General features: G+C 40.9%; 1 protein-coding gene across 2 annotated transcripts in view; it reads right to left on the reverse strand.

Moving 5' to 3' along the window:
• The window catches only part of IYD (iodotyrosine deiodinase), a 35,144-nt gene extending 21,478 nt beyond the window's left edge, over nucleotides 1–13,666 (reverse strand). The window contains exon 1 of one of the 2 annotated variants that reach the window (XM_073627785.1): nucleotides 13,375–13,666. In XM_073627785.1, the coding sequence (XP_073483886.1) occupies nucleotides 13,375–13,561 (187 nt within the window). In that variant the 5' untranslated portion in view covers nucleotides 13,562–13,666. The remainder of the gene's footprint in view (nucleotides 1–13,374) is intronic. The other variant, XM_073627784.1, reaches the window with a different exon arrangement.
• Between the last annotated feature and the right edge of the window lie 2,000 nt (nucleotides 13,667–15,666).

Here is a 15,666-nt window from a genome sequence, read left to right on the forward strand (position 1 = left end):
CATCTTGGTCCTCCTGTACTCCGGCCCTGCCCTGAGACGGCTGCACAATAAAGGTACCCAGATACTAGACAACCTATCAGGAGAGCGGGACTGTATTAATCTCCCTATTTTGAGCCTGTCTGACCATCAGTGACCCAGAAAAGATGGTGCCTATACCCGGCCTAGATTGCGGCCTGGGCCTTCATGGGGTGACCGGCGGCCATTTTGACACACCTGATTCTCCTGCTTACACTGTCTAAGTGGACTGTGGCCCTGTGTCCCCCTCTAAACAGCATTTACCGGGACCATTCTATCATACATGATATAGCCTCAGATTATCAGCACCATAGAAAGGGGGGTGATACCTCACATACCTGATCTGTGAGGACAGCCCCTGTCCCTGGACATTCTGGTGACTACGGGACCCTGGACAGTACTTTCCTCTGACCGGCGGCCAAGTCAGTTCACTGGCTCAAGCTTGGGGACTGTTTGGGTGTCGTTCAGTACCTTCACAATATGTCACCAACTAAAGCACAAAAAGCAGCTGCAGCAAAACTTGATCAATACCGCCGACAAGAAAAGGAGGACATGGAGGAAGATGGGTCCACTGAGAAAGCTGGGGGAGGAGAACGCACTGCGAGTGATACCGACAAACTCCTTGAAGCAATCACCTTTTGTAGAACTTCTCTCACAGCACAAATAGAGGAAGTCAAGATGGATATTTCCCTTATCAGACAGGATTTTCAAAAGCTCAGAGAAAGAGTGAAAGAAACCGAGACCAGAATGAGCGAAGTGGAAGATGCTATCCCACCCCTACAAACATCCTCAGACCATGTACAAAGACAAATACAACAACTCCTTATAAAACAAGATGATATGGAGAATAGGCTGAGAAGATGTAATATACGCCTGATAGGCCTACCAGAGGGGTCTGAGGGTAAGGACACTACCACATTTTTGGAACAACTCCTGATTACTACCTATGGGAGAGAAGCCTTCTCCCCTATGTTTGCGGTGGAGCGGGCACATCGTATGCCAGCAAGACCACCCCCCGCAGGGAGCTCCTCCTCACACGTTCATAGCTAAACTCCTGAATTATAAGGACCGGGATACTACTTTGAGAATGGCAAGGGAGAAAGGCAATATCCCAGTAGGAAACGTTAAAGTAGCCATTTTCCCGGATTTCTCGGCGGAAGTGCAACGTCACCGACAGAGCTTCACGGAGGCCAAGCGTAAGCTAAGAAATTTGCAATACAAGTATTCCATGCTTTTCCCAGCCCGTCTTAGGGTAGAGCATGAAGGCCGTGCGGTCTTCTTTGAAGATCCAGAGGAGGTGATCTCTTGGTTGGAACGATGAGCTAATCCTCAACCAGCTGATTGATTAAGCCCCACTACTAATGTGGTTGCGACCAAGAACAGTTCTTAACCAGCACAAGTTTAAAGCACAAATATCCACAGTACAAGAGTCCAAGAACCTTCCGGGGCTCCGGAGAGAAAGAAAAAGTCCTACAGCCAACATGCATCGTGCAGCGAGACTTTGCCCCACATAGCTCTGGGAAACAGCATTATGAACATTGGAACACTCTCCGAAACATAGTCGTAGCAGCCAAATGGAAACGAGAAGAGCGGAAGACTATACTGCACTTTTTGCAAGTGATATGGCTGATATCACCTATTCTATTTAGTACCCAGGGACTTAACCAATTGTTCTACATTCCGTTGATCACTAAGAAATTAGAATGTTTCCCAGCTCACAACCAGTTAAGGGATTATGCCCACACGAGTTGGGGTCAGTGTAGGGCAGGGAGGGGGGTGGGGGTTCAAATGTTTATGGTTCAGTTAAACTTGGAAGTGCATATTTACTATAGAAAACAGGTAATGTTACATGTGCCAAATCTATGGAAGTGTACGTATGTGACATGTGATACACGATTGAGGCAGCTATGCCTGAAAGTTAGAAATCTGTGTGCCTTATACATAGGGAGCAAATTGTTTTATATAAATGTTTTATTATTGATTAAAAAGTTGTGCCTATGGCATCTTTGAAGTTCCTTACATGGAATGTGAGGGGCCTGCGTGAGAAGTTCAAGCGCGCGGCAGTCTTCACATTCCTGAAGAAACAACATGCTGATATAGTAGCACTAGTGGAAACACATATTGAGGGAAGTGTTCAGATGGCGCTTCGCAGGCCTTGGGTTGGGTGGGAGTATCATTCTACCCACACATCCCACTCCAGGGGAGTTTCTGTATTAATAGCCAAATCAGTACATTTTGAATTGTGTGAGTTAACCACTGACCCACAAGGCCGTTATGTTTTTATCCATGCGAAAGTATATGGAGAACCTTTGCTCATAATGGCTTTTTATGTGCCACCTCCGTTTAATGTCTCCATAATTAAAGAGGGTATATTATTCATGACCCGTCACCCAAATATAGCAGCGGTCTGGCTGGGAGACTTCAATGCCACTTTAAATCCGGCTCTAGACAGGCTGTAACTAGCTTCAACAGCTCATAATATTCCCACTGAAAATAAATTCTCTAAACATGTCTCCGCCTTCCATCTAATTGACACATGGAGATGCAAGTTCCCACAGGGCAAGTCATACTCATGCTTCTCGTCCTCTCATGGTTCCATGTCCCGTGTAGACTTTATACTTATCTCCCGAAGGTTAACTCCAAGGCTATCGGAGGCAATGTTTTGCCCTAGAATACTTTCGGATCATAGTCCTTATTGGATTACATTAAGTATTCCAGTAGCAAAACCACCACGAACATGGTGCTTAAACCCATTTTGGCTCTCTCTTCTACCAGAAGATGGTGAACTTATAGATAAATGGAGAATATACTTTGTGGAAAATGATGAATCAGCATCACCTTGGGATTCTTTCAAATTATTCGCTAGGCATACACTGATAAATACTATTAATAAAATCAAAATGGACTGGAGAGTATATGCCAATACCCCGACATCCATATGCAGATCAGCTTAAACTACAGACTAGAGTGGTTAACCAGCTACAGTACCAGAAAGCCAGACAAAAAATGTTCTTCTCCAAACAGAAAATGTTTGAACATGGGGAAAAGGCAAGCAAGTTGCTGGCATACCTGGTTCATAGCGAGGATAGGCCCCCAGTGGTTATCACATTACATGGGCCTGGAGGACAAAAAGTCACAGACCCACCTACAGTAACCTCAATGTTTAGAGACTTTTTTTCTGACTTATACATGACGACAGCCCCCACCGAGACCCACTCTATGTCTCTTTTCCTTGAAAAGGTGATCTTCCCACAGCTAACAAAAGAACAGATAAAATTGCTAGAAGCACCACTTACTATAGACGAAATACCAACTGCTATAGCTAGCTTTGCTAGGTCCAAATCTCCCGGTTCGGATGGACTCCCAATTGAGTTCTATTCCCAATTCAGTGAAATACTAACCCCTAAACTATTAAAATTATATAACCATCTCTTTGAAACTGGGACCTTGCCCCCATCTATGACAGAGGCCACAATAGTCCTTATACCTAAACCCGGCAAAGATCTGGGATTCCCAGAATCTTATCGTCCAATATCACTTTTACAGGTTGATATCAAAATACTGGCCAAAGTACTATCTATTAGGCTCAATCAGGTAATATTAACATTAATACACGCAGATCAGGCTGCTTTCATGCCTGGACGCAACACCTCATTTAACCTCCGGAAACTATACATTAACTTACAGGCTACACATGAGGAAGTTGGTTCACGGGTTGTTGTGACCTTAGACACGGCGAAAGCCTTCGACTCGGTAGAGTGGAGGTATCTCTGGAGATGCTTGGAGGGCTATGGATTTGGTCCAAAGTTTATCAAATGGTTCCAACTATTATACCAGGCGCCTAGGGCCAGAGTGGTGGCTAATGGGTGGTCGTCTCAGCTCTTTGACCTCAGTAGAGGCACGAGACAGGGCTGCCCCCTGTCCCCATTGCTGTATGCCCTGGCGGCTGAACCCCTGGCAATATCCATTCGAGCAAACCCAGAGATTAGAGGACTTGGAATGGGTTCTTTGACTGAAAAAATTAGCATGTATGCAGATGACACGCTATTATATCTGGCAGACTCGGGCCCATCACTGTGCACTGCACTCCGCACGATAGAACAATTTGGAATATTTTCAGGGCTGAAAATCAATTGGGACAAATCCCAAATTCTCCCAATTGACAGCTTCCCACCCCCAGAATCCCAAACTAGACTTCCGCTTCAGAGAGTAGATGTTAATAAATATCTGGGGATCCACATAACTAGATCCCCTGCGGACTATGTATCCCTAAATATAGATCCCCTCATCTCCTTAGTTAAAAATAAAATACGGGTCTGGTCCAAATTACCATTAGGAGTCTGGGGTCGTATAAATTTAATCAAAATGATCCTATTACCCAAAATACTTTATGTTTTGTGGCACACCCCCGTTTATCTACCCTTAAAACACTTTAAAGCTCTAGAGTCCCTCCTAAAGTCATTTGTGTGGGGTAATAATAGGCACAAATTAGCACGGCAAGCCCTCAAAAATCCGACTGATCTTGGTGGCACTGCTCTACCCGATTTTAACCTATACTACATCGCAGCACAGTTATCCCAGCTTTTCCATCTAGACAAGACTGACAGCGAGAGATTTCTCACGCTACTATGTCCGAAGTGGGCGCAGTACACCAAAGACCCGATTTACGCAATAGCGGCGGGTTTGGGTGGGACGGAACTAGGAGAAAGAAAACACACCATGCTATACCACTATAGGAAAATATGGAATTTAGCAGTTTCTAAACTTGACATTTCACAATTTAACGACTACACGCCACTATGGCATAACAAAAATCTTCAGGAATTTAATAAAATACAAGACTCATTTATATGGTCCATGCAGGGAATATTTTACCTGCACCATATATTAAAAGATGGACAGCTTAAAACCTTTGACCTACTTAAAGAAGAATTTACAATCCAAGACCAGATGCTCTTCAGATTCCTACAAATCCGCCACGCGCTACAATCACAATTCCCTGACTCTTACCCTAGCCCTGCATCTAATGTTCTTATAGCTATAATTAAGAGCACAGACTCTCATAAATTGATCTCAGCTTTCTATAATTTGCTTCTAACCCCTGTAGCTACTAAAATAGCATATGGACTTAAACCAAGATGGGAAAGAGAGGTGGGACCGGTGGAGGACGATGAGTGGGGAGAGGCATTGGAGGCCTGCAAAACTCTATCTCCTAAACTTTCAGATCGATTGACACAGCTCTACATTCTCCACAGGGCATATCTTACACCCCTCAGAGTAGCAAGATATAAGAGTACACAAACCACCACATGTCAGATGTGTGGGAGAGAGACAGGTACTTTTTTCCATCTACTCTGGACTTGCCCTAGGATAAAAGGCTTCTGGGAACAAATTGTGGCATTTTTACATGATATAATGGGTTCACCTCTAGCTCTAGATCCTAAGCAGTGCCTCTTGGGTATAGTTCCAGACACAACAGACAAATATACAAAAACTTTCCTGCATGAAACACTTTTTGCAGCAGGAAAGGTTATAGCCAAAAAATGGATGAGGCAGGAGGCTCCTAAAGTAGTGGAATGGAAGGTGGAGATAAATAATACATTACCGTACAAGAAATGTGTATATATTAACAGAGGTTGCCCAACCAAGTACAACAAGATCTGGGATAAATGGCTTCAAGAATCTTCTACCTGTGTCTAATGTAAACATATAATTATAGAGTGATATCATAGTCATAAATATAAATAGATAGTCTATAAAAGCCAAATACATGTACCTTGAATACTATTACACATCAGATATGTTTGCATTTAATTTTATCTTTATTCATGTTATAATACTTGTCATACTGTTTTAGTGACAACATGCTAACATAACTATTCTATGTATGCACCAATTATTCAATAAAACCCTGTTTGATTAAAAAAAAAAAACTGGAGGGTGCAAAATCTGGTACAGCTGTGCATGGTAGCTTCTAACTTCAGCTTTTTCAATTAAGCTTTGACAAAAAACCTGAAAGCTAATTGCTTTCTTTGCAAAGCTGCACCAGATTTTGCACTCTGCGGTATTAGTTAATCAACCCCTACGTCTGCTAAAGTTTTCATTATTGGCACAGAATCTCTTTCTTCAACATAGTGTAGTACAAAAAACATCCCCTTCCTTGCAGCATTCTCCAGTCCTCAGATAAACTGTAACTAAAGCAAAGAATGCACAGGCATAGTTTAAGATTCTCAAAAAATATTGAATCGGGTAAAATAAACATATTGTACTCAGAAAAGTGGTATAAGGACACGTCTCACATACAGTTGTGCTCATAAGTTTATACACCCTGGCAGAATTTATGATTTATTGGCCATTTTTCAGAGAATATGAATGGTAACACAAAAACTTTTCTTTCACTCATGGTTAGTGTTTGGCTGAAGCCATTTATTATCAATCAACTGTGTTTACTCTTTTTAAATCATGACAACAGAAACTAGCCAAATGACCCTGATCAAAAGTTTACATACCCCAGTTCTTAATACCGTGTATTGCCCCCTTTAACATCAATGACAGCTTAAAGTCTTTTGTGGTATTTTTGGATGAGGCTCTTTATCTTTTAGATGGTAAAGCTGCTCATTCCTCTTGGCAAAAAGCGTCCAGTTCCTGTAAATTCTGTAAATTCTTCCATGAACTGCACATTTGAGATCTCCCCAGTGTGGTTCGATGATATTGAGGTCAGGAGACTGAGATAACCACTCCAGAACCTTCACTTTATTCTGCTGTAGCCAATGACAGGTCGACTTGACCTTGTGTTTTGAATCATTGCCATGTTGGAATGTCCAAGTAAGTCCCATGCGCAGCTTCCTGGCCGATGAATGCAAATGTTCATCCAGTATTTTTTGATAACATACTGCATTCATCTTGCCATCAATTTTGTGTAAATTTCCTGTGCCTTTGTAGCTTACACAAATCATCATCGGCCTTGTTGACGCCTCTCCAAATGAAACGTTTATGGTTGTGGCCAAAAAGCTCAATTTTCGTCTCATCACTTCAAAAGACTTTGTGCCAGAAGGCTTGACTCTGTACTGTTTTGCATATTGTAAGCGGGATACTTTGTGGCATTTGCATAGTAAAGGCTTTCTTCTGGCAACTCGACCATGCAGCCCATTTTTCTTAAAGTGCCTCCTTATTCTGTATCTTAAAACAGCCACACCACATGTTTTCAGAGAGTACTGTATTTCACCTGAAGTTATTTGTGGGTTTTTTTTTGCATCCCAAACAATTTTCCTGGCAGTTGAGGCTGAAATTTTAGTTGGTTTACCTGACCGTGGTTTGGTTTCAACCCCTCAATTTCCACTTCTTGATTAGAGTTTGAACACTGCTGATTGGCATTCTCAATTCCTTGCAAGGGTCTGTCAGGAGTCCAGAAACTCATTGACCTTTTATACACACACACTAATTACAAGCTAACAGATCACAGGTGAGGATGGTTACATTTAAAAGCCATTCAAACCCCTTTGTGTCAACCTGTATGCATGTTATCAGGCCAAAATCATCAGGGTATGTAAACTTTTGATCAGGGTCATTTGGGTAGTTTCTGTTGTCATTATGATTTAAAAAGAATAAACACAGTTGATTGATAATAAATGGCTTCAGCCAAACACTAACCATAAGTGAAAGAAATGTTTTTGTGTTATCATTCATATTCTCTGACAAATGGTCAAGAAATCATAAATTCTGCCAGGGTATGTAAACTTATGAGCACAACTGTAATTTTCATAAGGAACATCTAATTTCTCCATTTCATTTGAAAACCAATCTCTAATATCCTGGTTAATGTGTTTTAAGGCCTGATGAAGAGGTGCTGCCTCGAAACGTGTTAACAAGGATATTAGAGGACAATCTTCAAATGAAACACTGATTGACAGATGGAATGTTTCTTATGGAAATTATGTAAATGGTGCATCTTTATACCACTTTTGCAAGTACAATATGTTTATTTTAACTAAATAAAGATTTTTTGAGGATATTACAATATGTCAGTGAGCTCTCTGTTCCATTTACAGTTACATACGTATTGCCCTGATTGCTATTGTGTTTGGCAGTGTCACTTGTGGAGCCCAGAGATTATCAGCCTAGCAAAACGATAAAAGCAAACAGTCCTTTTTTTTATTCCAAACAAAACCAACCAACAAACAGAAAAACATCTTTTGTTCAAAAAACAGAAAATAGTCCATACTGTGGTTCAAATTATAAAACAAGTTAATGGCGCACCATACCAGTCCCACTCTGGGATTTTGGGGTTTCCTGTGGGCTTCAGGGATCCCAAAGAGGAGGCTTTCACAGCTCAGTAACTGTGGCTCAATGCTAAGCTCCATTCACTCTGCTCACACAGGTGTCCAGCTCCCTCTCTCACAGGCAGGTGCTGACTGCTTTATCTTTCTTTTCTTGGCTCTGAGACACCTAGATGAACCCTTTTAGGAACAAAGTCCCTGTAATCAGGGTTTGGAGGTTCTCCCACCCAAAGCATTTTGAACCTCTCAAATTGTGGGTCTCTAACAAGGACTAAGCAAACTGGAGAGTACTGAAAGCCACTCCTCTTCCTTCCAGCCAGACAACCCTAGAATGTCGCACACTGCATGGGTGAGATCCCTAAGTACTCAACATTACTGTCCCCCTTAAAAAAGGACCATAACCCAAATAGTGGGGAAATATACCTGCTGTTCAGGGCCCAACCCTGGTGTTCTGTACAGTACATAGGGCAGCACAGTGGCCTAAGTGGTTAGTATTTATGCCTAGCAACACTAGGGTCATTGGTTCAAATCCCAACCATGGCACTACCTGCCTGGAGTTTACATGTTCTCCCTGGTCCTCCGTGGGTTTCCTCCCACACTCCAAACACGTGGGATTTTAGACTGTAAGCTCCTTGATGACAGGGACTAATGTGAATGTACAGTATATATGTAAAGTGCTGAGTGAATTGTCGGTGCTCTCTAAGTACCTGCTATGATAATATTGCCCTGATTTCTAGTGTATTGCCTGAATATTACCCAAACTGAGTGTTGCCCATGTTTGCAAAATTGCCACTGTGTTACTAACACACTGCCAAAATTGCCATTGTGGTGTCTGTATATTGACACTATTGCCCATGTGTTAACCATATATTGCACAAATGCCAGGGTGCTGCTCATATGTGAAATATTTGTTTTGGCTGTGTATTTCCACATATTCTAAAGTCTTATGCCGTGTACACACGGGCAGACTTTTCGACTGGACTGGTTCCGACTGAACGAATCTTTCGGACGATCCGATCATGTGTGAGCTTCATCGGACCTCCAGTGGACTTTTTCTGTTGAAAATCAGACAGACTTTAGATTTAAAACATGTTTCAAATCTTTCCGACGGACTCGAGTCGGGTCGAAAAATAAGTTTGTCTGTATGCTAGTCCGACGGACAAAAAAGGACGCAAGGGCAGCTATGGGCTACTGGCTATGAACTTCCTTATTCTAGTCCGGTCGTACGTCATCACGTTGAAATGACCGGACTTTCGACTGGATTTTAGTCCGTTCGTGTGTCGGAAAGACCGTCGGACGTTTGATGCTCACAGCATTAGAGCATTGGTGCAAACTGAGTGTGACCAAGTCAATGCTGTTTGTTTTGGGCTGCCATATTATTACAAAATGAACCCCCGGGTGAGGCCTTCCACTATCAAACCACATCCCGAAAAAAATGTCAAATTCTGGCAACACCCTTAGTTCATCTTGGTGCTTGGAGATTGGTCTCTCTCACCTTCACAATTCCAGGGTTTCAAAAGTTCCAGAAACAAAATTTTAATGCATATCAGCATGTGCTAAACATGCCAGTAAAATGGATCAACTGTGGGTATAGGATGGTATATGGGATTGTATATATATTTTTTGGGTTGAACTAGATGGACTTTTGTCTTTTTTCAACCTAACTATGTAACTATGAAAGGGGGTAATTAAATATTGCTTCAGTGTTCATTAGCCTGTGATTCTATTCTCTATTTCTCTTCATGCAAAGGAATTGGGGGCCCCAAGCAATGACCTGTACTATTCATTGCTATAGTGCAGGGATATGTAATTAGCTGATCTCCAGCTGTTGCAGAACTTCAAGTCCCATGAGGCATAGCAAAACCCTGACAGCCACAAGCATGACACCCAGAGGCAGAGGCATGATGGGACTTGTAATTTTGCAACAGCTCAAGGTCCGCTAATTGCATATCCCTGCTATAGTGCAATAATTCAGAAGGATTTTGCCATGCCAATATCAAAGCAGAATATATAACTCAGATTGGTTCTACCAAGCCATTATCAGAGCAGAAAAGTAGTTGCTGTGTATTGTGAAGTTACAATGTGGAGATGTGAATATTTCATTTCTATTGCCTGGTTTATATTCAGCTTTATTGCTCAGGAATCTACATAATAGTATACAAAAGCTTTAGATAATGTACTCAATTTAGAATTTGCAGAATATTATGAAACTTGAAGAAGCTGGACCCAGGGAATTTCTAGACTGCATATTTTTTGGTGCGTGCGTTTTATCAAAAGTATGCTATTATATAGAATACATAATTACAGACTTCTTTCTCTATTCGACATATTATTAAAATTGGATATATTTTGTAAACTGCAGAAATATTCACATTGCATTTCCTGGAATTTTTTTATAAATGTCTCTACTATGTTTTCACATTCCCTAAACAACCGTGCTTAAAGATATCTTCATTACTAAGGTTTATTGAATCCAATTTATACAGAACAGACAGAATACAGAACAGTTTCCGGGGAGATAGAATCCAACCTTAACAACATGATGTGGAAACAAATTGATACTGTAGGACAAAGCTTCTGTTCCACTGGGCTTTGTATTCTACTGAATTACAGAAAAGAAAACCTGCATATATTTTGTGTACCAGCTTCATGTCATGACATTTTGTTCTAAGCAAGGAAAATGCACCTTAGTAGATACTTTATATTTTTCTGTTTTTCTTTTCATTGTTCTGATATTGTTCTGATTATTGAGCTACATTGATTTAAAGGGATATCATGGATTACCCTAGATGAGTAGAAGGAATATGTTTCAACTCTAAAAACAAACAAAAAACAAGATATTAGTCATAGGGAGGGGAAAAGTATTCCTTCTGATTCCTTCCCATTATGAGCTACATAAAGATGGAAAATGGTATATCCTGCCTTCACAGAACCACTTAGTGACCGAAAAAATGGTTCAATGGAGCATGCCCATGGCGGTCATGTTGTATTTGGACTCGCTGTTATCGGGATGATGAGCTGGTGTTGGAAATCACAACCAGCTAGTCCATATATCCTACAGTCATTTTTTGTCATTTTCACTTATGTACATATTTCCATGTGCACCCCAACCAGGGATATTACATTTGGCCATTTGTGTACTGAGTTAAGAATTCATACTCCTAGACAGATTTTTGCATTATATTTCTAGTACCTGTATGCTTGATTGTAAATGTGTTGCTAATCTGTATACAGTTGCATTGTGTGGCTGCTGATTGATTGCATATTTGTGTCTGTGTGTGGGAGCTATCATATTGATTTATTTATTTATAACAGGTACTTATATAGGATTGTCAATTTACGCTTCATACAGTATATATATATATATATATATATTGTACGTTCACATCAGTCCCTGCCCCTCAAGGAACTTACAATCTAAGTTCCCTAACTGGCATTCAGCCTACCAGTATGTCTTTGGAGTGCGGGAGGAAACCAGAGTACCTGGAGGAAACCCTTTGCATGCATAGGGAGAACATGCAGTGTGTGTGTGTGTGTGTTTTCCTAGCAGACCAACCAGATGACAAACTGAAGGTGGTGGCAAGCAACCCTAAATCGTGTCTGGGGGAAGGGAGGTTTGTATGCGGGCAGTGGAAAAGTGATCAAGCAAAAATTCTAGCTGTCATAATAGTCCCACTCTAGTTTTATAATTTCCCTGGAGTTCAGCTTTAACTCTAATTAAATCATTCCTCCCTTTGTCCCAATAGCTAATATTTTTCTATTGACTTGTTTTTATTTTTGTTTCTATTTTTTTTATCATTTACATTTAAACTTTTTCATTCATTTTGAGTCTTTTTAGTGTTTCATTTAAAAAATACACATTGAAACAAAAGGATTTGTACTAGAAAAGTAATTTCAATGTCCCAAAATTATAGAATAAAATATTCACTTTTTTTTATAGTACTATTTTTTTTTTAACTAACGCTGGCCAAGCTAGAAAAAAAAATGTATTTATTTTAATTTTTTTAAATCTTTTTGTCTCTATATTTCATAGAATTTAAAATATACACTACATCACCAAAAGTATTGGGACGCCCGCCTTTACACTCACATGAAATTTAATGGCATCCCAGTCTTAGTCCATAGGGTTCATTATTGAGTTAGCCCACCCTTTGCAGCTATAACAGCTTCAGCTCTTCTTGGAAGGCTGTCCACAAGGTTTAGGAGTGTGTCTAAGGGGATGTTTCACCATTCTTCCAGAAGTGCATTTGTGAGGTTAGGCAAAAAAACAAAACAAAAAAGGCCTGGCTCTTGTTTTCTGCTCTAATTCATCCCAATGGTGTTCTATCACATTGAGGGCAGGACTCTGTGCAGGCCAGTCAAGTTCTTCCACCCCAAACTCGCTCATCCACATCTTTATGGACCTTGCTTTGTGCACTGGTACGCGGTCATGTTGGGACAGGAAGGGCCACCCCCAAATGAAATTGTCCAAAATGTCTTGGTATGCTGACGCTTTAGAGCTCCCTTCACTGAAACTAAGAGGGCCAAGGCCAAGCCCTACTCTTGAAAAACAACCCCACACCATAATCCCCCCTCCACCAAATGATTGGGACCAGTGCACAAAGCAAGGTCCATAAAGACCTGGATGAGGGGTCTTGGGTGGAGGAACTTGGGTGGCCTGCACAGAGTCCTGACCTCAACCTGATAGAACACCTTTGGAATGAATTTTTGTAATATAGTGTATTTAGCAATATAATAATCACACAAGAAAGCTTTGGTAACCTGTAAAGATAAAAGCATTACTTTGTTATTTTAGTTAAGGCTGAATCAATAGACCCATAGCAGAAATGTAAGCTTTCCCCTGGCCCTTAAAGGGTATAGAGGTGCGTGAGCTGAACAAGTTAAACAAGGTAAACATTTACCATCAGCAAGGTTACGACAAACACATATTTTACTAAATCTGCAGCAGACAGAATCTGGAGCAGCTGTGCATAGTAATCTATCAGCTACTAACTTTAGCTTGCTCAGTTAAGCTTTGGAAATAAACTAGGCATTGATTGGATCAGTCTTAGTAAATCCCCCTCATAATTTGTGTGCACCTTACCATCCTCCTCTGCTGGAAGTTCTGTGCTGTCTTGAAGGTCTTCATCCACCCATGGACGTGATTCTTTGTTAATCTTTTCTTTCCCTTTTTCTACTTTCTCATTGCCTCGCTTATTTTGCAGAATGAATACAATTAAAAGACAGATCACAGCAATAAAAACTGGGGATAGAAATGAAAATATAGCCATGGCTTTAATTTCCTCCACACAAATAAATCTCAATTCTCATCCGTTTTGTTTAAAAGGCAAAGATCAGAGGAAAGGGGAGGTTTCTACTCTGTAAAAGGGCAGCTTAGATTTCACAACATCCAGAGTCTAGTGGAGTGTGTGCAGTTGAACTCTTTATGGAACACTGATTAAAGCTTAAGTGATTTGTGTTGTGTTGGGTTTTTGGAAAGGAAATTAAGTCAAACAGAAAAGACTGTTATTTCAGCCAAAACAGTTTCTTTTGATTTATATTTGGAAACAGCCACAAGGGTTAAAACCTCTGTCATGTTTTTATTCCCATCTGTGCCCCCATCAAAGAGTTTTTCACAGCTGGAAGATTTTCCTTTAAGTGGTTTTAAACCCTTACGTATACCCAGTGAAGTGACTGGCCTCGGGTGATACACAAAGATTAAACAAATCCTCCTACATAGGTTGTACCAGTTTATCTTTAGTCTTCTCTTCTCTACAGCCATTCAAAGTCTAGGATTTTATAAACTTGTCTGAGCTGTCAGAAAAAAGGGGTGGGGAGCTGAAGTTACACTCTGCAGAGCTCAGTGAGTAGAGTTCTGAAAGCTGATTAGAGAGAAGAGACACCCCCCTTCACATAGCACACAGGAACAGTGCTGAGGCTGGTGTTCCCTCCCCGTCACCATTTTTCTCTTTGTGTCTGGAAAACTTGTCAGAAGTAATTGATGCTGATAGCAGAAGAACAAGGCAGCAGATAGAAATGACACTAATGCCCTGTACACACGGTCGGATTTTCCGACGGAAAATGTGCGATCAGAGCTTGTTGTCAGAAATTCCGACCACGTGTGGGCTCCATCGAACTTTTTCACACAAAGTTTGAGAGCAGGCTATAAAATTTTCCGACAACAAACTACGTTCGCGTAAATTCTGACCGTGTGTGGACAATTGCGACGCACAAAGTGCCACGCATGCTCAGAATAAATTCTGAGACGGAACTGCTCGGTCTGGTAAAATTAGCGTTCGTAATGGATATAGCTCTTTCGTCACGCTGCAATGTTTTAAATTGTTTAATGCAGCGCACTCTCTTCTTCTTTATAATGCAAGAAGAATGAAGTTGTTTTGCTGCTCATATTCACATAGACTTCTCACAAACTTCTTTCTTTATTATTTATCGTGATTTCATGAATATAATATTTTGATTAGTCACATCTACCGAAAAAATATTTTGTTTTTATGTTTTTAGATTATGTATTTTTTTTTTAGTTTTTTTAAATCCTGATCTCCTGTTATTTTTTTAATTAATTTTTTTTAAACTCCAGAATAGTTTTGGGTGTGTTTTGTGTGTCAAGTTACCACAACACCATTATTATCTTGTATTATTTAATCTCAAGGAGATTGTTTGGTGTTGGTGTCTCTTGTTAATTTCACATTGTATTTTTGACATTGTATTTTTGAAATGTACCTGCCTCCTCACAAACAAACTGTCATTTTTGAAGGAAAACACACATAGGCGAGTATTATTAAAAAAAAAAAAACATTTATTAAGGGGTCCTAACCAAAGAATGAGGGAAGGCAACGCTGGAGAAACTGCAGAAATTGGCGAAGCCTTTGGCCCCCAGGGCACACATTAATTATTTTCAGGCAAAATTGGTGGCCTGAGGAGTCCATATATAAGGGAGTACAATCTGGTCCAGAAGTCCAAGAGATCATGAACAGCAGTGGGTGACATACATGTCCCCAGGCTGTGGTCATACAAGAGCCTGCATCTTTTGTCAGACCAGACTGAACCCAGGCCATCACTTTCTTGTCTTCCTTCCACTCTTCCTTTCAGGCTGTGTCTGTGTTGTTGGAGTTGTGGCAAGAGGAGGAGGAGGATGATGCAACTCACATAGGGGTGATTAGGTGTGATTTCGCCCCTCATCCCCTTAGTTAATGTTTTATAAATGATTTCCTCACACATGAGGCGTTGGACCTCCTGCATGTCCTGCAGTTTTGTGGCAGCCATGCAGGAAAAGGCCTCTTCACGAGTGGGGGTGGCTCTGAGGGACGCAGAAGCCTCCTGAATCAGTCTGAGTGCTGACTCCTCCACGTTACTCCACTTCCTGGGTCTTTTGTTTGGA

Source organism: Aquarana catesbeiana, linkage group LG04 (genome assembly GCF_042186555.1).
Source record: "Aquarana catesbeiana isolate 2022-GZ linkage group LG04, ASM4218655v1, whole genome shotgun sequence".
Lineage (NCBI taxonomy): Eukaryota > Metazoa > Chordata > Amphibia > Anura > Ranidae > Aquarana > Aquarana catesbeiana.